Raw genomic sequence first — 24337 nt, forward strand, 5'->3', positions numbered from 1 at the left:
GGGGGAGGGAAAGGGAGAAGGGAAGGGAGAGAAATGGATTGATAGATTTAGAGAAAGATAGACAGATAGATCGAGAAATAAACAGATTGATAGATGAATAGAAAGATGAGTAAACATATTTTTAAAGCTAGATAGAGAGAAAAAAATAATGTACTATATATATATATATATATATATATATATATATATATATATATACATATACATATATATATGTACATAAATATATATGCATTTCCAACCATTTTGGGGATACTTGTCTTGAAATCATCATAAGATTATATCATGTATTACGGTTCATTGTTTGTTTTTCATTTCTTTGTTGTATCATTGATATATATATATATATATGTCTATTCAAATGTTGTAATCGTATGTATTGGAAATAAACGAAACGAAACGAAACGACACAGATACAGGAAGAGAGGGAGGGAGAGATAGATAGAGACGGAGAGGGAGGAAGAGAGGGTCGGGGGAGAGCTCTAGAAAAGACAGGAAGAGAGGAGAAGAGATTGAATATTTTGATGGGAGGTGAGGTGTATACTGATGGCTGACAATGGTGACGATACCAAGATGTCAAACACCAATGTGTCACGAAGACATAACGACCATGAAACAAAACACAACTGTAGGCTATCAATAAATCGACGCAGGTTGCTGGTCCGCGGGGCTTAATGTTTTTATATGAAACAGTTATTCTCACAGGGGTAGATACAGATATTGATTAGCATTTCATAATGGATAAAACTTAATCACTCTATAAAAAAGAATGATAACCACCCTAATATCTATAGCGACATAAGGTACACAAATATTAGGCCGTACTATGATAATAATCAAGTTATTGCAAAGACACTACAAACATAACGATAGGCACTTTTTTACGTCATATTCATTTCCATAATTATAAAGTTTTACTCATTCAGACACAAACGCACACACAATAGTGAGTTATTCACTTTCTACAACTCTGTAAACATTTCCATTGTACTGCGAGGCTTATGAATAATAATGAGTGTAAGCAAATAAGCATTCTGACTTCCTGGTCGTAGACCAACACTTCACAAGATGTGTAGCTTCGGATTTGTGAGAATGACGCTGAATCAACAATGAATGATTAGTGACGTAAGGTGGTGTTGGGTGTGGGTGACGTCACTGAAAAAACGAGTGTCTCGAGACAAAACAACTGGGTCAATACCATTAGTATCCAAGTACGTGATGTACAACATCCAATAATAATAATAATAATAATAATAATGACAATATACAGCGCTCGAGATACCCATTGGAACCCTGCTGGTCCACATTCCGCTTTGTTCCAGAAATGTAAATCCTGAATTTTCGAAAGCCTATTGATTGATACACCTTGCCATTGTCCGTATCTAATTGATATATCCACAATTCAGCAGCCAGAATGGACATAACTGAAACTTCCAGCTTCAATTTCTGTTTTCTTGTGAGGTCAACTTTAAATCGCCTGTGAAGCGCTGTTTTGAAATTCACAAAAGAACAAGAGCATCAAAATAATTATAGCGTGTTCCAGGTGCAACGTGACAACTTCCACCTTTTTTTCGAAAGCAAAATTTTACCTACACAGATACAGATTATATGAAAGAGAGTATACATCTTCTGAGGTTGCGACCATGCCATTCTTATAAAATGCGTTGTTTTTAGAGTATGACTCGTAGCAAGCATGGTTCATGTGACGTAATTGGCTGATGCATTGACCAATGGCTGTCGAGTACCAAAGCATATCTCTGAGCAAGCAAAAGAAGAAAAAAAAACAGCTTACCGTCTCGTTGTGCGAATCGAGGACTTCTGAAGGAGGAGGGGGAGGAATCATCGGGGGAGGTGGTAATCTCATAATCAGAATGCTTGACCCGGAAGGAGTCGGAGCCACTACCCCTACTCCTTCCGTAGAGGGCGTCGGCCCCGTCTTTCTCCCTTTCCTATCTATGTATAGATACATAAGTGACATCGAAAAAAATGACTGCTTGTCATCGACACCCTACAGCCACTCGTGAAATGCATCGTCACATATTCTTAACACATTATATTGGGTTCATAAGATTGGACCTATGGGTCTGAAGCGATCAAGCAATAGTTGAACTGCAGTTTTTTTTTCTTTTTTTTTCGATCGAATGACACTCTTGTAAATGGGCCGAGGCATTGAAAGGCAAGCATGCTGACGTTAAAGCCTTCACTTCTTCAAGAAGCCGTTCAACAGTTCATTTGCTGACAGATATATTTGTTTACATGCTTGCTTGTTTTTTTCCTGTTTGTTTAAAGTAGAATACAAAGTCAGGTTGGAACGTTTCATTTCTGAATTTGGCAACGTGATCGTTTCTATAAACTGACATGATAATGTGTATCACCGGTGTTTTCGTTACAGAGATTTCGTTTGAAACTGGCAACACTTCGTCCCTAGTAAGTACAATCAGTCATGTAGTTGGTGTTTATCGAAAGGCTGTCGATCATTTCACAACCCTCTTAATTATGATGACATGTACTTTTGGATTAGCAAATAGTGACATCCAGAATGTTTTCACCTGTTGTGTATTGCAGCTGGGTGCGTCCCTTCTCATTCTATGTTTCAGGCCATATCTCTAAGTGAAATGATAACATTAAGATAATAATTACTACTTGATGGAATCTCTGGAAATTAATGACAGTGAGTATGTGGAGTCTAAATAGCGAAAAAGCCGATTTCACCACCTGGGTAAATACATAATGTACTCACCCTCACAAACGGCGCAACATCTTCCCGGCTTAATGACAGGGTTGTCACATTTTGGTTCCCGACACTGCTTTACCCGACAGCTTACTTCTCCGTTCTGAAACGAAGGAAAAAATAAACAAAAATAAAACAAAACAACCCTACTGGAAAGAGCACAGCTTCCCTAAGTGTGAAATATAAATGTGGAACACTTGTGAACATGGTTAAAAATTTCGTTTTGACATTGCCGACTATGTGAACACATTGTGAACTTCTTTCCAACAGTGAAAACAAAACAAAAATAGTTATCTATTAAAGTCAGTTAAAATGGAGGATCATAATTATTTTGTTCCATGATTTTATAGAGTTGGAAAAAACATGTCAAGAGAATTCTGTAGCTCTACAAGGCCAGCTACAGCAGATGCCCTTCCAGACATCGGTGAAGCTTGGAAACCTATTTCCAAATTTTCAATAAATGAACTTGCTTACATCCAACGTTTCAGTATAGCCTAGTTTGACTACTTTTTGATATCGGGGTTGATATCTTTTTCTTTCCCACCTGAGTCTTTTGTATTTATTTGCCTACGTCAACATTTCTTCTCTGATCTGTCACAAAATATAATTCATCTGTTTGTCTTCTATCTATTTTTTCTCTTTCTCTTTCATTCTCTCTTTCTCTCTCTTTTACACGTGGATATCTTAATTCAATTCAATTCAATTTAATCTTTATTTTCACTTTTTTTTCTTCATAATCACAAAGACAAAACTGAAATCGACTCATGCCACTTACCTGACAACGGCACCGTGAGCATGGGTCATTGTCTACCTTGAACTTCTCGCCTTCCGCGTAAACCTGGTCGCCGTAGATGCACGACCCTGAGAAGAGTGGGATAAGAATAAAAGAAAAATGACAAGAGCATTATTACCTGGCATTATCAATCAGACACCAGTGTTAGTTTTCTAGGACGCAAAAATAATTGATCATTTTGACATGATCATAAATGCAGCCCTGCAACATAATGAAAAAAAAAAAACCCAGATAGATATCGTATTTATGTATCAGGAAAAAAGAACGACGAAACAAAAAGAGAATGTTAAAAAGAAAATTAAAGCGAGTTAAAAACAGTTTGCTTTACGGATGTCGAATAGAAGTGAATGCAGATCTAACAATGTGACCTTTATCCCAGTATAATACAAGGCAGCTCATTTCTACGAGTTTAAGAGAAAAGTGGATCATCATCTTGCGATGTAATAACTTATAGTCCATCAGCTTTGAGCGTCAAAACGATAACTCAAGGTCTGTGTTCTTCAAGCATGATCTTTCTTTTTCAGTTAAGATTTTCATGTGATATTAATGATATTGAAATTCATAAAGCGATGACAGAGGAGAACTTTGGCCAGTAAATCCACATCTTATTATCTCCCTGACTTCAGCCTAAAAAAGTACCATTTCTTTGTTGATTTCGTATACTGTTGCCACATTCCAATCATGACATCGAGATACTGAGCACGACTAAGTTTTTCCGCTTTTGCTGATAACTTTTGCCCCGAATATTTACCGTTGTTTATAAACAGCGATATGCATGAGCACTCACTCTCGGACTATATTTACGTTAAAAGGAGCAGTAGCAAAATCATTAATGTCAACTAAAATGTAAAGAGATATCCTTCGCCTATAGTAAGACAGAGAAAGAGCGAGAGCGTGCGAGAAAGAGAGTGAAAAATATGAGAACACTGGAGAATGGGGAAAGATTGACGGGGTTAAAAATATTAAAAAATAGTCTAACCTATTGCTTACAAATACATCATATACATATTAAATATGTAATATTTTTTTCACCATCTTCCTTAATAATTTTGTTGTTATTGTTGTTGTTGTTGTTGTTGTTGTTGCTGTTGTTTTATATTTGGAGTGTAACCGGTCAGAGTAATGTGTAGGTAACGAATATGTAAACCCTACTGGAAAGAACACAGTGTCCCACAGTGTGTTCACAGTGTGTTCACATATATAGTCGACTATGTGAAAACGCTCGAATTTAACAGTGTGAAGATGATTTCACACTGTGGTGTGGTTTTCACAGAGTGTTCACATAATGATGCTTTGTTTCACACTGTGAATTGATGACTCACATTGTGTTCACACCGTTAAAACGCTCGAATACAACAGTGTGAAGATATTACACACTGTGTCCACACTGTGTTTCACACTGTGTTTCTCACACTGTAGAGCAGTGTGTTCTTTCCAGCAGGGACATAAGGCGTCATATAATAAACCGACCGTGATCAATGTGCAAAAGAACCCAAATTCTGCGTTATCCTCTTCCCATTTTGTTGTTGTTATTGTTGTTGTTGATACTTCACAGTTTATTTTTTCTCTTTTATTTGCAACGGTATAGTCGCAGGTGATGACTTACAACTCTCACTATGAAGAGACGAGCAGGGACATTAAACTCTGCTTTTTTTTTTTTAAAATGGAAATCTTCTTCCGCTTTTTTTTTCTTTGAGGGGGAGGGGTCTTATTCTATTGACATTGATGACATACTTTCAGCCGATTATGGTCTCTGCCACTAATGTGGTAAATGAGAAATAGATATCGCTGAAGGTAGGGTTGGTATGCAGAGCAAAGGGAAATAAATCCAATCATCAGCAATAATGTAAGATAGTGCATATTATGCTATATCATTACTGATGATCGTATATGTAGGCCCTATAAAATACGATGTAGAAGTTCTACAATCTTTTTAGAAACACCACTTACACAATAATATCATACAATTTCAGTTGTACTTTGAATATTCAATGCATCCAATAATTGTCAGATAATCATATATCATGCAAGGTCAGGTAAAGTCAGTTTGTCATAAACTTCCCCCAACAACGTTGTCTTTCAGGGTTCTGCACTCAATGACGTGTCAAATAAAACGGGACAACAGGAAACTGCAAATATTGGAAAAATGCCCTTCCTGTATATTGCAATATTTTCGACCCCACCCCCGAAAAAAAAAAGAAGAAGAAAGAGATGGGGTGGGGGTGAGACATGGAGATAGAAGCGATGTGTCACGTATTCGTCACATAGACACCTGTTATCTCTCAGACGCGCGTCCGGCAAAATTCTGCAGATGGTCACGTGACCCGTTTCATTCGGGCACCCTCGTCACGGTCTTGAGATTGATCGCGAGATCGGTCCAACCGACTATAGCATGTTGCCGTAATTTCAAGAGACGTGCTTCAGCCACTACTCGCATGTGTTCACATTGAGCATTTCATCCATACGCTTTGCTCTCCAGATATGAACAATGTATCAATCGATCGACTTATAACAAGCAATTAATTGATCAATCAAACAATCAATCAATCAGGGGTCATTCAATCAATCAATCAAGCAAGCAAACTACGCTAGTCTGTCTGTCTGTCTATCTACTCCCAATAAAAGGTGACCATCTTTTCATTCATCGAACAATAATTATGAAGAAGGTATTGAAACCGTCAAAATGACTAGCAGTCTATGTGCATGCTATACAACCTTCTACAAAACCCAGCAATACCAAAATGGCAAACAACAATAACAACTCTAACGGTGACAGGTAAATTATGGTAACGATTACAATGCAAATGGTTTCAACAACACCAACACATCAGAAAGGAAAGAAGTAGTCTGTCCCTTGTCTGGCTTACGTACAACGTTGTTTAAAGCTTCGATTAAATTCAGGGCACCAATGCAAGGGTACTTGGTATTTTTTATCCAGAATTATTGCACCAAACTGTATCACCTTACCTTGGATTCCATTTGTCGCCTGGGGGCGCGCTGCAGCGAGGCACAGCGCTGTTATCGAGAAGACTTGCAGCAGAATTCTCGTTCTAACTTCCATCGCCGAGGCATTGGATCAACAGCTGAAAGAGAGCAAAAAGGAGCAAAAACCAATAAATAAAGGTACGGGTGCACGTCACGAGACCGACACCCAGGAGTCATAGAGACCACGAGTTATACAGCCCATGAGTAATACAGCCCACGAGTTATACAGCTCACGAGTCATACAGCCCATGAGTTCGACACTAAAGCAACAAGGCCCACGAGACCGACACATTAAATCCCGTGTTGTATCTGTCGAACTCGTGCACTGTTTTTACCTAGTGTCGAACTCGTGGGCTTTATTTGCCGAGTGTCGACCTCATGGGCTGTATGACTCATGGACCTGTTTTCAATGTCGAACTCGTAGGCTGTATGACTCGTGGATGTCGGTCTCGTGGGATGACTGCGGAGGGCCATGGTGGGTAAAAACGTCTTTCCAAAATACGTTTGCTCTTGACGGGATTCGAACTGAAAGCCAAGAGTCTTATCCAATATGCCACATAGCCCTCGCGAAAGTATCAATGTATGGGCAGGGAGATCCACAGTAACTTAAAATATTATACTGATTCAACAGAAAATATTTTACTGGCAACTCATCGACTGAGAAAAACACATTAATAGACATAATCATGATTATTTATTTTACAAACAGTATGAAATGTAGAGCGAAAATCAGACAGACATTAAGGTAAATGTGTGGTACTAGTTGTAGATGTAGTTATATAGTAGGGGGAAATTAGTAATAGCAAAAGTAGAAGAAGGATTACAGAAATAGGACCATGGTGCTACAGGAGCTGCCGCCGAACTCCGGGCAATGGACCTACATGTATTGAGACAATGGCTATGGATTATCATACCAGGGAGGTGGAAGAGAGACTTCCACCTCCATGATCATACATAGTATTATCATTATGCATATGCATACTGTTTGTAAATAACAATAACAATACAGGGTACTTATAATGCGCCAATTCCACATAACTAATGTGCTCAAGGCGCAGTAAAAAAAAGTGACTGTATATTTTGTTTATTAATGTGTTTGTTTCCGTTTATCGTAAAGTTGTCATCAAACCTATTATAATAATTATTCATTTACGGAGAGAGAAAGAGACAGAGATAATGGAGGGGAAAGAGAGATGGAGAGATATAGAAGGAGAAAGAGAAGGAGAAGGAGAAGGAGAAGGACTGAGAGGGGATGAGCAGAGAAAGAGACATGTAAGAGGAGGAGGAGGAGGAGGAAGGGGGCGTTTTGGGGAGAGAAGACAGGGTGGAGGATAGTTTGCTGGTGTGTTTATCAGGCGGAGTGGAGAAGGCGCGAAGAGATCATAGCCTTTGCGGAAGCAGACTATCACACGCGGAGCTGCGTTTCGAGTATCCGTCACACAGGGGGGCTCGCGGCCAATTAGCGGCCGAGTGTGCGGCGGAATATCGACCGGCGCAAATTGAATCAAGAAATCGATACGGCCAGGAAGCGGTCGCTCGACTCGCCGAGTGGTTCGGGTGACGTCTCCGCAATTTTCGCTCTCCTCTTTACAGCTGTCTTCTTTTTTTATTATCATTATTTCGCTCTGAAAACGCACACTCTCTTTCTTCATTCTTTGCCAGATCTTTTGAGAAACACCCCTTTCTATTCCTTTTTTTGTCTTTCCGTCTGACATTCACCTTTTTAAAGAGCCCCTTGATCTTTTCGAGTGAGTCACTAACGAGTAGTCTACGTCTGACGAACAGCATGTCTTCATCATTTCCAACTGGCTTACTTACAAAACTTATTTTCACCTCCGTTGACCTCTGACAATCTGTTTTCGTTCTTTAAGAAGCTGCCTCGAGCCAAGAACTAGATTCGAGGTTTTTTTTTGTTTGTTTTTTGTTTTTTACTATTATAATGTCTGACGGGTAACTCCAAATGAGGCGTAAAATGCACTGGAAGGTCAAACAAGCGATTTGAGTCACTTTCCTCACGCTCCTCAAACTTTCCCTTTCACAAGCCTGCATCTCCCATCAGTTCTTGGGTTCCCACGTTAATATCAAAGGCGCATTTTCTCCCCGGGATATTATCCACTTTGCATTCTTTGATGTGCATGGAAACAGACTAACAGAAACGCACGTACGCACACACACACACATACACACACACACACACACACACACACACACACACACACACACTACAAATATCAAGCTTATTTTACGATGTTTGTCCTGATATGAGAGACAGACAGTTTAAGATAATGGGCTAGTCACAATGGATCTTATACTGTCAAAAAGCCAAGCGAAGGTACACTTTATATACATCGTGTATAGCGGAGTGGCCAGCCTGGGCGAGTTGGTTTGTGAGGTCATATGCTTAATAACGATGGGTGATGAATTATAAAGGCATGGCCGCCATAAGTCTCATCGATCAGCTACAGAATATTACTTGTAAGTCATCTCTGTCTCCTACCGCATTGATGAGGACGTTGATGGGACTAATGGGTCGCCTGGCAACGGGAAGAGGTGGCTCAGCGGTGATGGTTACTCCCTCCTACCGGTAAAGACTCGGCAGTCAAGTAGCGTGGGGTACCATGGAGTGGAAAGCCTGGCCCGTTAAAGGGATCGTATAGTTTTGGTTGAGACTTAACTTCAGGTTTTCATCATGTTTTGGTGAGATAGTGAGAAACCTCTCATTAATTATAAAAGAGCACGTAATTCCATGAGGATTTCAACGTTTATTTGATAAAAATTGATTTTGACATGGCTAAGATATCCAAAACAGAGTGATCCCAATAAAGTTTGGGATCCACATTTTATTACAATCTTTTTGTTTTACCTTGTTTTTGGATGTTTCAGCTATCCCAAACCCAATTTTCATCAGATAAACTTTGAATTCCGGGCACTAGCATTGGTATTCTATTTTTTTTCCCGACCTGTGCATCTCAAAATAACTACATGTATATTGTTATAGAATAGTATATCATTTACTCATTATTTATCTAGCGATCCACGTCCGACAAGCTTTGCTTTTTAAGTGGATCACTATTTTCCATAATCGAATTTATTTTCCGCTCGCCCACGAAGTATTTATACAGTGTTCCTCCTAATTATTGTACATATATGTTGTTCTATAATTTGTCTCGTATATTACATGAATCTTTTGCAAACGTTTGAACAATATTGTTTCATGGCATGTATACTTTGTACTATGTTTTTGATTTTCGTTGATTGGAAATAAACTATGATTGAATTGGAATTGAATTGGAATTGGAATTCCTCTTAAAATGGTATGGTCTGTACTATTTCATAAGTGTTTTCTCGGTATCTCGCAAAAAAGTTTAAGCCCAATTTTCATCTCCACCAATTCTGTACCTTCCCTTTAAATCTCCAATCTCTATGTATTAATTACACAGCCATATACAGACGAAGAATCTCGACCCGAGTCGACCGTTACCTTTGAGAGTACGCTTCCATGCACATTATCAACTGACAGGCCTTTTTTTGTGTGTGCTTTTCGAATCTCCCCCAGTGGAAAGCAAAAAAAAAAAAAGATCTATTCAATCGAGTCCGAGTCCCCCCCCCCCCCCCCCCCCCTCCCGTTACCTGTTCTTCATCATATCAGGCTGAATGAAATTTGGACATTTTTTTTTTTGTTGGTTTTTGGTCATTTTGGTTGATTGGACCTTCTTTATGCTGTATATTTGTTTTTCCTCCGGATATTCAGAAAACAAAACGAACAAACGACAGACAAACTATGGGTATAAAAATGACAACACAAATCAACTACTTTTCATGTATGAAACAGGCCTACCTGTATGTGTGCATGCGTGTTGATCACTAATTTCATTCGTTACCATAGGAAGCAAAATTGAGGTACAGGAAAAAAAATACTACCACTACTACCACCACTACTACTACTACCTTCCTATCTATAAACTGTAAGTGAATTATGGCCATTAATGGTTCGGAGAGTCAAATACACTCGCATAATTATACACGCAAACACGCGTGCGCTTACAACCCCACTATGAAAGTAGGGCCTACACAATGTACGCGTATACACTGAGCATAATGTCAGTGCAGGCAGTAGGTTAATAAGAAAAAAAAAACAACAACTGGAAGTCTTGATGGCTTCAGATGACATACTATCGATCGTGATGGAAACTAATCAACATGCATATCGAGCGCTCATATGCAAATTTGATCCTCGAAAGTACCATCCAAACGAGCGCTGAACCGCATATGACGGCAATAAAATATCGTTCTAAATCATGACCCCGTGACAATAGTACAGCCGCTGCCTGTGCGCAACATTGAGGAGAAAATTTTCCTTCCACGAAGTCGAGCGTGATTTCTGTTGGCAGCAGACAATCCACAAGTGTAAACGCTGAATACCTGATAAGCTGCTGAAGGAAAATAACGTTGCTTATACTATGAACGTGGTCTAACATTGAATTTCTGAGCGTTATAGTGTTGTTGTGTTGGAGAAGAGTGATGCTCGTTTTCCCGAAGATTCGTTTATTCGAAAATGAACGAAGTCGGTTACTCTGAAGTTTGGTCCCTCCTAAACACACATAAATCTTTCGTTAGTAGTGAATGGGGCTCGTTAATACGAACAATTTTGGCGTTTTTACAAATTCGAAGTTCCTTATTCCGAAGGCTCGTTAATCCGGAAATGAAATCGCTTTCATTACTTCAAATGCTAATTAATCCGAAAATGAAATAAGGTTTGGTTTTTTGTTTTCGAAGTCCCACAGTCCGAAAACGAAAAATAAACAAACATGTAAACAAATAAACAAACAAAAAAGTCACACACACACAAAAAAAAAAAAACCACAACAACAACCAAACACGAAAGTACTACTGACGAGCCTTCTGAATAATGAACCTCATTTGATTTTCGGACTTACAATCCTTGGGACTAACGAACCTTGTGAATAACCAACAGTAACAGTTGGGGACACGACGTTGAATCCTTAAGCGGTATGTTCGATTTCGAATCCTATCAGGTATAGGTTCATAATTTGACAAGACGCTAGACAATTATTCACGTCCTAAATCTTTCCCGAGGTGTATTAATTTGAAATTGACTGTGCTGGGACCAATGACGTCTACGAAAGGAACAGTTACTGCGATGACCCTCCCTTAAGCAAATGTCACCTTTTAATTACATTATGAACTGTCAAGTATTTGTTCTCGCACAATGTCATGAATGACATATAAAGAAGATTTATTATCACGTACATGAAGCGCGCCCCTTTCGTTTGAAACATTCCAGACCAAGATGTCCCAATACAAGTAAGCGGCAATCCTCCCCCAATTCTTACACTGAGCCCTCGCCATTGCTACTGCATCATCACTGGGTAAACATTATACATCTCCGGAGTACGTCACAGACCACGGCGTTTACGTATTCATGACAGTAGCACGGAGTAATGAGGGAGGTGAAAATTGATTTACTGCATATGCCCGAGCCGATGGCTTTCGGCACATTATTATCTACCTGCCTTAATACGTACTGCAAGGGAGTGTAAGAGGATTGGTATAATTGTGCTTACAATAGAAAAAAAAATGTTATGAAGACAAAATAACTTCGATGTAAAACAATGATTGGTAATTTCAATTCATAGGTGAAGAAAACCACATTATCAAAATCTGACGTAGAAGAAGCGACCGTGAGAAAACTGAATAGAAAATCAGTCAAAATGAACGAAAGACTGAAAAAGGGGGGACGAATTCAAAGTAAGTGAGAAAAACGAATGAATTACGGAAAGGAAGATAATGTCATATCTATCAATTGGAATAGAGGGGGGGGGGATAATGACACAGAAGGGTGGGATGGATAAAGAATATCGATTAAAACAGGTGTACGACGTGCAGACTCAATTTCGATATCTCATTAGCAAAGTCTTTCAAATCAAAGTGATCGAGCAGACGCTTAATGCTGATTTTCGTCCCCGCCATTTTTACGACTGAAGCAGATTCCCTCGATTGTGAGAGAACACCGTTATTCAGTTTAAAATCTAAATGGATGACAAATAATTCTTTTCATATCGTGAATTCTTTATTCGCCTGTAATAGGTATACCACTTTCGAACATGTCTCATCTTCATTGTATGCTTTTCACGCTTATGATGATTACGAACATACGAAAATTGACCTGCTAACACAGGTTAAACATATGACAAAATGAGTCGATGTAAAATTGTTGTAAATTCGTTACTTCCATATCTATTCTGTTATCAATTATCTTAATCAGGATGGTTTATCGTACAGTATTAACTTTTTCAAACCATCCAAAACTGGATTTAGAAAAACAAGACATAAGTTATTTTCTTATTAGCTTTATCAAGTGGAAAATCATGGCATCGTCGACAAGCAAGCGATTTCCATGTTGCGTTGATGCTAATTTTGATGTGATGTCATAACATCCAAAATGATTTTTATAATACAGCAGTACAACTCCAATGATAAGCATGCATCAAAGCAATAAACCAAACGCTCCGACTCCAAGATCCCCGTCGACACCAATAATTCGGACAACTTTTTAGTTTTGTTTTGATTTGTTTTACTTGAAAGACCCGATAGGCAATGATAGGGTACCATGGAATAAGACGGCTGGTCCGACTCGCATATATCCGGCAATCCCCGTAACAAACTGCCTACAGCTTTATCAATGATCTCTATGTTAGTGCACACACAGTCGAAGAATCAAGAACGGAGTCGACCGTTACCGATCGGCGGTACGCTTCGATGCACATAATTCGCTGACCGGGGCCATTCGTGGTTGAATGTGCCCCGGTGGCGCCTCCCCGGTGAGCAGCGAATGAATCAGACCACCCGTAAAGTGTCCGCGCTTTTCTTCAAAGTTATGAAAATTGGTTACGCCAAATTTAGGCTACTAGTAATTATTGTACCGCATAGAACTGAGAGGGCATCTTATGTAGTTAGTCGTTTGTTCGTTTGTTTGTTTGTTTTCGTTTATTTGTTTGTGTTTACGTCACTGATCATGGGCATTTATTGACTCGGCTCGTGTTTCTCAGTTAAAATTATCATCCAAAGATGGGCATTGACGTTCACCACATGTTGAAGAGTTCCTTTAATGTCAAAACCCGACCATATCCCGCTGCGGGCGAGCAGTTCTTAGAACCCTGTGGATGGAGCCAATTATCTAAATTGATTTTAGCGACTCCGCCGTTTGGCAACACGGACTGATGACGTCATCACAGCTCTGGAACGTCGTTTGTGATTGCGATGGAGAAGAGATGCCAAAGTTTTTAGCGCCGCGTTGCCTTTTCTAAATGGCAGCCCCCTGATTGCCTCACGAATTCCTATTAAAACAGACAACAGCGCCGCTCTCTGCAAGCCGAGTAGCAAAATAGCGGCAGTTGTTCAGCGCATGTCTCTTCGGGAGTGTGAAAAGCAATCCGAAATTTATCTGGTTCATTTGAGCTCCTCATAACAGATTTGACTCTCTTCTGAGTATACACAATTTCGTTGTGACTGAACCCTGTGTTGTAACCAGAGGTAAGTATGTTGATATAAGTTTACCGGTTCTCGTAGATAGTGAAATATAGGAGATCAAAATGAAAAACAAAAAAAGAACAGAACGAAAACGAAAATAGAAATTCACATTTCGCAAGTTACATTCTAGCACAAATCTACTATCTGTCTTAGTACAAACAAACAAATAAACGAACAAACAAAACAGATGAAACTTGCACTTTCATTTCTATTAATACTGACGATGCTGTTTGATTGCCATTAATTAGTATGTCGGCTTCCTCCCCCCCCCCCTTTTACAACAAAATGTGAATAGAAACAAATTTACAAAAGAAATACACAACATAGCTAAACAACAACAACAACAACAACAGAAACAACAACAACGCAGCAGCAAACAAGTCAGAGGGAGGTGTAACGGACACAAAAGATTAGGTCATCGACCTTTTAATTAATTTTGACTGCGCAGGTGCGGATATGTATAGGCATAGGTTCCAGTCTCTATGTACACCGAACGCTGTAAGATCTTCAGTAGATGTAGAGTTAGTGATATAATGACGACAGGTAATTCATTCTGTACATTATGTCACGTCATTGTCTATACATACTTATATACTTCGTTTTGGATTATCTGAAATCACAAGCAGCATTTTTGTGAACTCATTCAATCCCCCCCCCCCCACACACACACACTTTTTTCATTTCTGCAGCTCCAAAAGGAGCAGCATTTTCGCAGCAACAATACACAAAAAATATTGTAAATACCTTTCTCTAAAAACTGCTGGTATATGTGTCTTTTGCTTACTTTCTATAAATCGTGAGACAAAAGTCAACAACTTCATTATATTGATTTTCATAAACCTGGATGAAATATGTTACTCCTACATGGATATTGCGCCAATATAGTCAATAATATTGTGGATGATGACCATTTGGAGCTGATGCATTTTACATGATCTTTATACTGAAAGACTAAACTATTTCAAACTTCAATTAGCGCTTGAGATAAAGACTCCAATTCCATGTTACTAATGCCATCGGCGTACAAGCATAAACTTAGTAAGCAACTACTTAAAAGTTTGGGCCACTAGGTGAATAAAGAAATGAAACACGATCACAAAGAGTATCGATTTCTAGAAGAAGTGAGGACACATCAGCACAGAAATGAGCAATTCGAGTACATATCCTTAGATGTACACAATCGAGTTTTTGCACGTTTCGCAGGGACCGCATATTGTGGTACTGCTGTAGTTAAACAATATAGACTGTGGGAATAACAGCTGAGAAATAAGTCCACGTGGATAAAATGATTTATGACACCCTTGAGTTTTACATTCGTTTGAAGCCATCAAGCGTTATCTGCATGACTCTATACACGAAAGCAGCGTAAGAGGCTGCATATTTCGTTATGCCTAAAATTTTGTATGTTGCAAAGATATGTCACTGGAGTGATGTTGGCTTAGAGAGAGGGGGGGGGGGGAGGGAGGAGAGACCACTTACGCTAATGTGTCGTGATAAGCAGGCATTTATGCGGTGCGGTTTGCTCACCCCGCCGATCCCTGTTGGGTCGTACTGAGCACCGAGAGTCAGCGAAACGAGCCACTTAACGACAACTTTAAAAAGGCACTCCGCGACACATCGGAGCAACGGAAGAGCAGAAGCAGCAACCACAGCGACAACAACAAAAGTGATACTAACATGAAGAAATGTGGTACTTTTTCGTCCAGGGTAGCTCTTGGGGAAAATGACGTTTTCCCCAGCATTTTAGCATGTACACATTTTTGAGCATCTGGCTTGTATGAAGAGGGTCTCTGTAGATTGAACACATTGTCCGAGATTACCGTTTCAGGCAGGATCCAAAGAGAAGGCACTTGTTTATCTGTGTGTATGTTTGCTATGGTGTTTCTTTGTTCGGTTTCTTTTCTCCGAATTCTAATAAATCACATTCTTGTATTGCAACGTTTAGTTACCTTTTTGAAAAAAAGAAGAAGTAAATATTATGCTTTACAAATAATTATTCAAATATACAACTTGTGTTTTTGTAACAGAGTATGGACGAAATAGTCAGTAGAAATGGCATTATCTTCTCATCTCAACAGGTCTATAAACTCTGATGAGTTAGATGATAGATCAGCAATCGGAAGAGTTACGTTCCTTTAAAGTCCATGCCCGAGAGAAGTGCGGCGACTTGAACTTGAAGAGAGCTGGTGTGTGCGATGCTGATCGCATTATCTTACGGATGAGGACGGGACCTGCTCCGGCGATAAATAATGTTTATTTGTCCGCCGTTTGACAGCCGCGAGAGAGAGGGTATGGAGGTGGGCGCTGCGCGGCCTGCTCGCCTCGTGTCTCCCCTCGCTTTGCCCGCGAATGATAATGAAAACATTTCTGCAAAGAAGCACGCGGTAAGTTCTCCAGCTTTAATTCTTGCTTGCTTGACATGCTTTTTATTATGTATGCTCGTGCCAAGTTCTCGGTCGGGGCTCGCCACACTTGACGCAAAAGCCTATCGCGCTGCATTCGCTCCCGGCAGACGATAGTGACATCCAATCGCGTGCGATAACAGTTTTGACTCCCGCCTAAACAAGACATAAATTTGTGTCCTCCTGATTACATCAAAGATTTATGCACTGTTCCGTAGATAACTTGTGACGTAATGTATTCCATTAAAATCAAATAAAAATAGATCTTGAAAGAAGTGAACCAGTCGTATGATATTTCTTGTACTTGGTGTCAAAAACTCTGCATTTTGATTGAATACAATATGTTTCGCCTCTCAAAGTATATTCAAATCTCAGCGAATAAAGTTAAGCAATAGATCGTTGATTGCTGAAGTAGATAATAATGGATAGAATGATTAGAGAAAACCGTCAGATGGTGAAATCGCCCTCTGATAAATTACCAATTAAATGTAAACATTTTTTTTTAGCGCTGATAACTTCGTGCGGCGGTAATCGATTGATTTCAGTCACCATTAAGCTCCATGCGAGGATGTCCAGGCGATGAAAGCTGCGACCAAAAGTGGTTTCGATGCTGGTCAATCGCCGGCCACCTGGCGTGGCAGAGTGGCCGTCACACAAACTGACCAAAGAGCATCAGTGATGGACGTGACGCGATCGCTGATATTGGGATCCATTTATGACTGACCTATGAATATTTTTGAAGGACACTCAAGGTCAGAGAACTTGTGCCTCCCACCGTCACTCAGCAGGTTATAATATCACGAAGGAAAGCAGAAACACAATTAAACGAAATCGCATTATTGCCATACTCCTTCAGAATGCAAGAGAATTAAGCAGTCTGGTGTCACTGGAAATGGGATCTGTTGGTCGCGATGAACTTTTCTATTCCCAAAGCGAAACTTAAGTCATCAGTGTCTTGTTTGCGTTGGGGAATATTATCGGAGAAGGGCTCATAGTGGTATTTCCCCTGGGAGCTGCATCGCTGACGCTGCTCAGTAATGTTTACATGCCAGAAGACAGGCAGGGATAGACCGATAGATAGATAGATAGATAGATAGATAGATAGATAGATAGATGGATAGATAGATAGATAGGCAGATAGATAGATAGATAAATAGATAGGTAGGTAGATAGATAGATCGATAGATACATAGATACATAGATGGATAGATAAATAGATAGAAAGGTAGATAGACAGGTAGGTAGATAGGTAGATAGATAGATAGATAGGTAGGTGGATAGATATACAGAGAAAGATGGAGAGAGATTGAAAGGGAGAGGGAGGGGAGTAAAGGGATAGGCAGAGAGGAAGAAACCTACAATGAGTGTGCCAGCGATGTATATATATATATATATATATATATATATATATATATATATACAGCCTGTATATATTATATATACATCTTCCCCTCCCTCACTCCCCTCCCCCCCCCCCTCATACACAAATCATCACTGAAATGAATGTCGATCGACAGAAAGGAGGCACGTTATCAAACAGTACTGAAAATAATTGATATATTATAATAATTTCCATCGTTATGATTACTTTTTTTTTACAATGGCAACGTATGAATTGTTCCTTTTATCGCTATTATACCATTCGAGCATATATTTTGTATTGCGTTCAATGACCTGTCCATCACAGCTGGATGAAAGTTGAATTGATAATTGTACCGCTTTGCATCATGTATTCTTTTCTTGATGAAATAGATAAACAATTGCATTGAATTGAATTAAAATAAATTATATTAAATTGAATTGAATTGAATTGAATTGAATTGAATTGAATTGAATTGAATTGAATTGAACTGAATTGATTTGAACTCAAGCACGAGCACAAATGCGTGTTTTATAAATGTATTACATTAAAAGGGATTGTACAGTTATGGTTGAGACCTAATTTCAGGTTTCTAACATTTTTTGGTGAGATAATGAGAAACCTCTTATAAAATGTGAAAGAGCATGTAATTCTATGAGGAATTCAACATTTATTTGATGAAAATTGGTTTTGAAATGGCTGAGATATCAAAAAAGAGCGATTCTAATAAAGTGTGGGACCCACACTTTATTACGATCGCTTTGTTTTACTTTGTTTTTTCATGTTTCAGTCATTCCAAACCCGATCTTCGTCAAATAAACTTTGAATTCCTCTTAAAATGGTATGTTCTGTACTATATCATAAGTGTTTTCTTGGTATCTCGCAAAAAGTTAAAAACCCAATTCTCATCTCCACCAAAACTGTACTTTCCCTTTAATATAATGACCACTCTGACAGCTGACTGAATAATGTGGTAAACCGAAGGTATATATTTTTATAATAATTATATCCCTTCGGTTTAGTAACATTATTATGTACTAGGGCATGTCTATGGTCGAACCTTGTTCAAACCGTCATACCATCACAGGAGTTTATTTGCATCATTTTCTCCCATTTGATTTAGATTTCCCTATTTTGTTTGATTTTCTTTCAAACTATTTGAAGTTAATTTAGATTATAAGGAGAAATAAACAAAATATTAAGTGTTAATCCACAGAGAATGCGTTCAATAATTTGCAATAATTATTCTGCGATACCCGTTCCGGTGAACTAGAGCACTTGGCCTTTTTTAATAAGGAGTCTTTGTTTTGTGGCGCCTGCCTTTATAAAATCACATCACGAATTACTGACGAGTAACATCTTGCCACTATGTAGCGACTGCTGTACTGTAGTACATGACTTTTGTTCAACGGAAAGAAAGCAACAAAAAATAATACAGCACTCTCCACCCCAAGCACGTATGTCTTTCCGATCATACAATATAGTCATTTGTAAATGACATCGCTATGTTTGTTTCTTCGTGTGTGTGTGTGTGTGTGCGTGTGTGTGTGTGTGTGTGTGCACGCACAAATGTATTTGTTTGTTAATTGCAAGGGCATGAGCCAGCAATATCGCATTAGTATAAGACTATAAAGGTTGACAAGTCATTTGAACTACTAATTCAGATGATATGAATAAATATAGATGCAGCGCCCTCAACTTACGTTTCCTACTGTTCATCCGCTGCATGTTCTTGAGCAATGATCTCGCTCCCCAAGTTCGCTATGCAACCAAGGAGGGGTAACAGCGGTATCTCCCAGTAAATCCTACTTGGAATTAAAAAGTGCTGCCTACATGAGACTATGATACATCAACGGACACCTGGTAATACTGTCTTCTTGCCTGTGTTTTACTCTGTGTCAGTCTGTCTATTTGTAGCACTCTCCTTCTCCTCTGTTTTGGCCGCACTTTCATGTTTTTTTTTTTCTCTCTCGGTCATGTCAAGATCGGTGTATTCTTTTCCTGTCTCAATTTTGTAGGCCACTCGCACGACACCAGTATGAACAAGTGAGTCATATCAGCAACGAAAAGGCTGTACGAGGGAGACTAGATATCAACAGACACCTGGTAATATTGTCGTCTGTTGATTTGAGCGCTGGATGTTATTCAGAACGTACGGAGGTAGACAGGAAAATGACAACAAGCATTGTGGAAGTTTTTTTTTTCTTTCTTTCTATTTTTCCCCTTTGATTAAGGTCGTACAGAAAGCAAGACAGCATTTCCTTTAATCCAGTCATCGTATTACACGTCATAATCATATTGATGTCAGACTCGAAAAATACGTAATAGTGCACGTATTGTACAAGAGCGTATCATCAAAAGCAGCTGTGTGGGTGACTAGCTGATGGCATCATCATGATTTTTTAGCATTGATAATCTCGGAATAATGAATATATCTTTCTTTCTCTCTCTCTCTCTCTCTCTCTCTCTCTCTCTCTCTCTCTGTGAAAGGACTAGAAAAAAGGGACAAAGATTGGTGTATATACGGCTGATAATACCAGAAATAACATCCGCAATACAAAGTCCAAGGTATAGTTGCAATGAAATAAAACGGTAAAAATACCATGAATCAAGGCTTGTTTCCAAATCGAACGTGGGTCGCGTGGGTCATCATATTACCTCATCAATTATACAAGCATAGACACACACACTGCTATATATATCTATATCGACATGACACGAATAATGCCATGTTGACGTAATTGGAAGATACGTTTGACCGTCTTCTTGATATCAAACAGTGTCAATCACATTCAAATTCGACTATGAGAAATACGGGCGCTGACATTACACTTTGCTCGCTATCAAAACGGTATCCGTTGGTCCATTATCTTACATTGCTTATGTTAAAGGACAATTTCACCTTCATAAACATAAGGATTGAGAGAATGCAACAATATTAGTAGAACATATCAGTGAAAGTTTGAGGAAAATTGGACAATCGATGCAAAAGTTATGAATTTTTAAAATTTTTGTGTTGGAACCGCTGGATGAGGAGACTACTACAGCTTGCGAGTCATATGTAAAATGTAAAAGAAAATTCAACATATTTTCACTTTTTTCGCATAATAAAAGAGCTCTTGACTTGCCTCTTTTCTAAGGCAGGGGGAATAATATTACCCATAACATTTGTCGGTAACGAGTCAGGGGAATGTGTACTTTTTTCAAAAGATGGCATTTTGTGAAATTCTCTTTATATTTTCCTTATATTGTTGTACGCACGTGACATCTAAGTTTTTCATACACTGCAGTAGTCTTCTCATCCAGCGGTTACTGCAGAAAAACTTCAAAAATTCATAACTTTTCAACGGATTGTCTGATTTTCCTCAAACTTTCAATGATGTGTTCTACTAATATTGCTACATTCCCTCAATCCTTATGTTTATGAAGGTGAACTTGTCCTTTAATTCCACTTCTTTGTTTTTTATTAGGGGGAGGGGGGCGGTAGGTTCCACTCTTTTTAAGACTCATGTCGGCAGTTCCGATTAAAACACGACGCATTTGGTGAGGCCGGGCAATTCCGGCAACGCTCTCGCTGACTTTTCCATAACGAGATTAACACGTCACGAGATTCGTTTGTAATTCAATCAATTTCCACGCGTTATATACGAAACACAGAACGGAGTTAGCAGAGACCGAGAGCACAACAAATGGAAGAGCAGAAAAGGGAAGAAAAAATTAACAAAAAAAAAAAGACAGAGGCTGAGAGATAGAGAGATGGAGGGATAGAGAGGCAATAGTATAGAACTAAAGAATCTAGTCATGGAAAAATACAAGTTGATAGAAGAGGATGGTGGAATGTAAAGACAAGGACACGGCAGACTATAGGGTCTACCACAAAGTGGGAGCTTGCAGTACGTGCTCGAGTGATACACCCCTTTCATTATCGTCCTGTAACGCCTCATGAATATATGCGTCGACGGTGGTGGATCTCTGCGATGTTCTAGCTGTTAGCCTGATGGTATACGAACCGGAGACCAGTGTTTGTCAAACTCCGCTCTTCTATGTCAAAAAAAAAACCTCGTTGCATTAAGTCTTTATCGTGGGTACAGGGTACAATCATTGATCTTGACCGAAACCACTGTGTGTCGCGGTGAGGTTGATATTAAGGCAGTGGAGGTGAGGTGCACTGTATGTACGTGTGATGCCGAGCAACAAGGAAGACGGAGCAAAGCAAATGAAAGATTTTATGATATGGGAATGCGTTCATGCTTTCTCGACTTAAAGCATGCAACTATTTTGTGCATATTTTGTACACATGCGTATCTATATCTATCTATCTATATATATGACATTAATTGCAATATGCGTGTACATGTAGATATAACTCTTGATAGTTGATAGGACCTATACGCACACATACATACATGTACACACATAAATATAAAGAGTACAAACACAATTTTCCTATGAGTTTCCGACACCAGTTTACACCGCTGAACTCATAGAAAACCAGGTAGCGAAAGCCGTCTAAGCTATCGGGTATCAAGCGAAAAAATAACAATTGCAGCAACCACAACAACAACAAGAACAGAAGGGATCATATAACGCGAAGTCGTAATAGTGTCCGTGGGCTTTCCCGCTCGCGTTTTATCAATAAAGGCAGTTTCACATGAATCATTATAATCCTATCCAACAGACCCCCACACTAAAAGGGTGAACTCAGGGTAATGATTAGATATTGCATGGTTTCATCAAACAGGGAGGACATTCTGATAAACTCTGCAATTAGTCTATTATTTCAGAGTGAAAGTTAAACTCACTTTCCAATTCCATTCTCACTGAAATAAGCAAGAAACCTGTGGGATCGCTATCGTTTCATCTTTTTACACCCAGCAAAAAAAAAAGAAAAAAAAAAGAAAAAAGTGAACCATTTTTCCAGTTCATTTCCTTTATAGAAAATAAAAGAAAACGTTGATAAAAATCATTGTATCTCATCATACCTGGCTATCAACCTGGTATGACGTTACAAAGGGAAACTTTACACATCAGTGAACACATTCGTTTTTGTCTTTCAAGGAACAAAGGTGAAATATGCAAAAATTGACATGTTGTCATTCATTTGCAAACGCCCTTCAAAAGACCAATTTAATATGTGATGCGCCTTGAACAAGGCTAATACCAATAAAGAGGTCCGCAGCAAGTTATCGCTCTCAGATCAAGACATGGCTTCCCAATCGTGGTCTTTTGCAACATTGTTGTGATGATTTGGGTGCGATCTGCCAGGAATGGAGCGGAACATTTTGATTGTCATGATGTGGTGATTGGGTTGAGTCGTGACAAATTGGGACCTTGTCCGGGAAAATGAACAGACAAGCCGTTTTCTTTCGCATGTACCATGCGGATTGTGGTGAGGACTCTCACGTCTGGTTGTACACGTGTGCTGTAAGTACGTAGTGTATAGCGTCGATGGTGTATAGGCTCATGTCGTATCGGGCCTATGTACCTGCTTGCATACGGTTCTGTTACAGTGTTTCGTAGGCCTCATGCGTTTTGGTGAGGATTCTCACGTTTGGCTGTACACGTTTGTTTTTAGTATGTAGACAAGTGTATAGCGTCGATAACAGGCTTATGTATTGGGCCTGCATTGTTTGCATGTTGGTTTTGACAGGCCACATGCGTTTTGGTGAAGATTTTCACGTTTGGTTGTGCACATTTATTGTGTATAACATTTATGCTGTGTAGGCTTTGGCAGTCATATTGACTGTGTTTGTAGTTTTTAGACTACATTTTGTGTGAAGGCCTAGTGCAGATTTTGGTGAGGATTCTCACGTTTGGTTGTGCACGTTGTGTATAACATTTATGCTGCGTAGGCTTTGGCAGTCATTGACTGTGTTAGTAGTTGTATAGGCTACATTTTGTGTGAAAGCCTAGTGCAGATTTTGGTGAGGATTCTCACGTTTTGAACGTTTGTCGTTTTTGCATGAAGGTCTTGTGTAGACCGATTTGGGTGAGGATTCTCACGTTCAGTTGTGTGCGTATAGTGCATAGCGTGGGTATTGCGCATTGGGCTCGCACGTGTTTTGTAGTCGCAGACGGTCGGTCTAGCGCGTCGTGTGTAGGGCTAGTGCAGTTTGTGAGTGTGCGTATGCTGGATGTGTATGTGTGGGGGCTTGCGTACACATTGGCTACGGGTCACGCCGAATTTTCAGGAAGATTAGCCTCGGTTAAAGGCTTTGATATATTTTCCTTGGTTTGCACAATCGTGCTATGTAATCGTTTGTAGTGAGTGTGTATACTCATTCTATGTCCTTAGATCACATGCTAATGTGATGCCGTAGTGTTCTGATTGTATGCCTGATTCGAAGGCTTAGGGATTTTGATGTTTTCTGCTTATCGTAGAAAATTTTTGCCTGTTCTGCGCATGTGACTGGGTTCATGCGTACATGTGTACTCATATGCAGTGCATTTCTTTTGTTAAGGCTTTGTAGTTTTGTGAGGATTTGTGACTTCTTGCAAGTTTTGATTTTGATATT

The 24337-nt window shown here is 39.3% G+C and overlaps 1 protein-coding gene across 1 annotated transcript in view; it reads right to left on the minus strand.

Moving 5' to 3' along the window:
- LOC139738963 (uncharacterized) overlaps positions 1–24337 on the minus strand; it is a 70691-nt gene that overhangs the window by 13926 nt on the left and 32428 nt on the right. Inside the window, exons 2-5 of the mRNA XM_071649581.1 lie at positions 6492–6607; positions 3507–3592; positions 2741–2834; positions 1793–1953 (exon numbers count right to left, since the gene is read on the minus strand). Coding sequence (XP_071505682.1) covers positions 1793–1953; positions 2741–2834; positions 3507–3592; positions 6492–6585 — 435 coding nt within the window. The 5' untranslated portion in view covers positions 6586–6607. The remainder of the gene's footprint in view (positions 1–1792; positions 1954–2740; positions 2835–3506; positions 3593–6491; positions 6608–24337) is intronic.

The sequence above is a fragment of the Diadema antillarum genome, unplaced genomic scaffold, assembly GCF_040938485.1.
Source record: "Diadema antillarum isolate AM-2024a unplaced genomic scaffold, OU_Dant_1.0 seq00000776_RagTag, whole genome shotgun sequence".
Classification (NCBI taxonomy): domain Eukaryota; kingdom Metazoa; phylum Echinodermata; class Echinoidea; order Diadematoida; family Diadematidae; genus Diadema; species Diadema antillarum.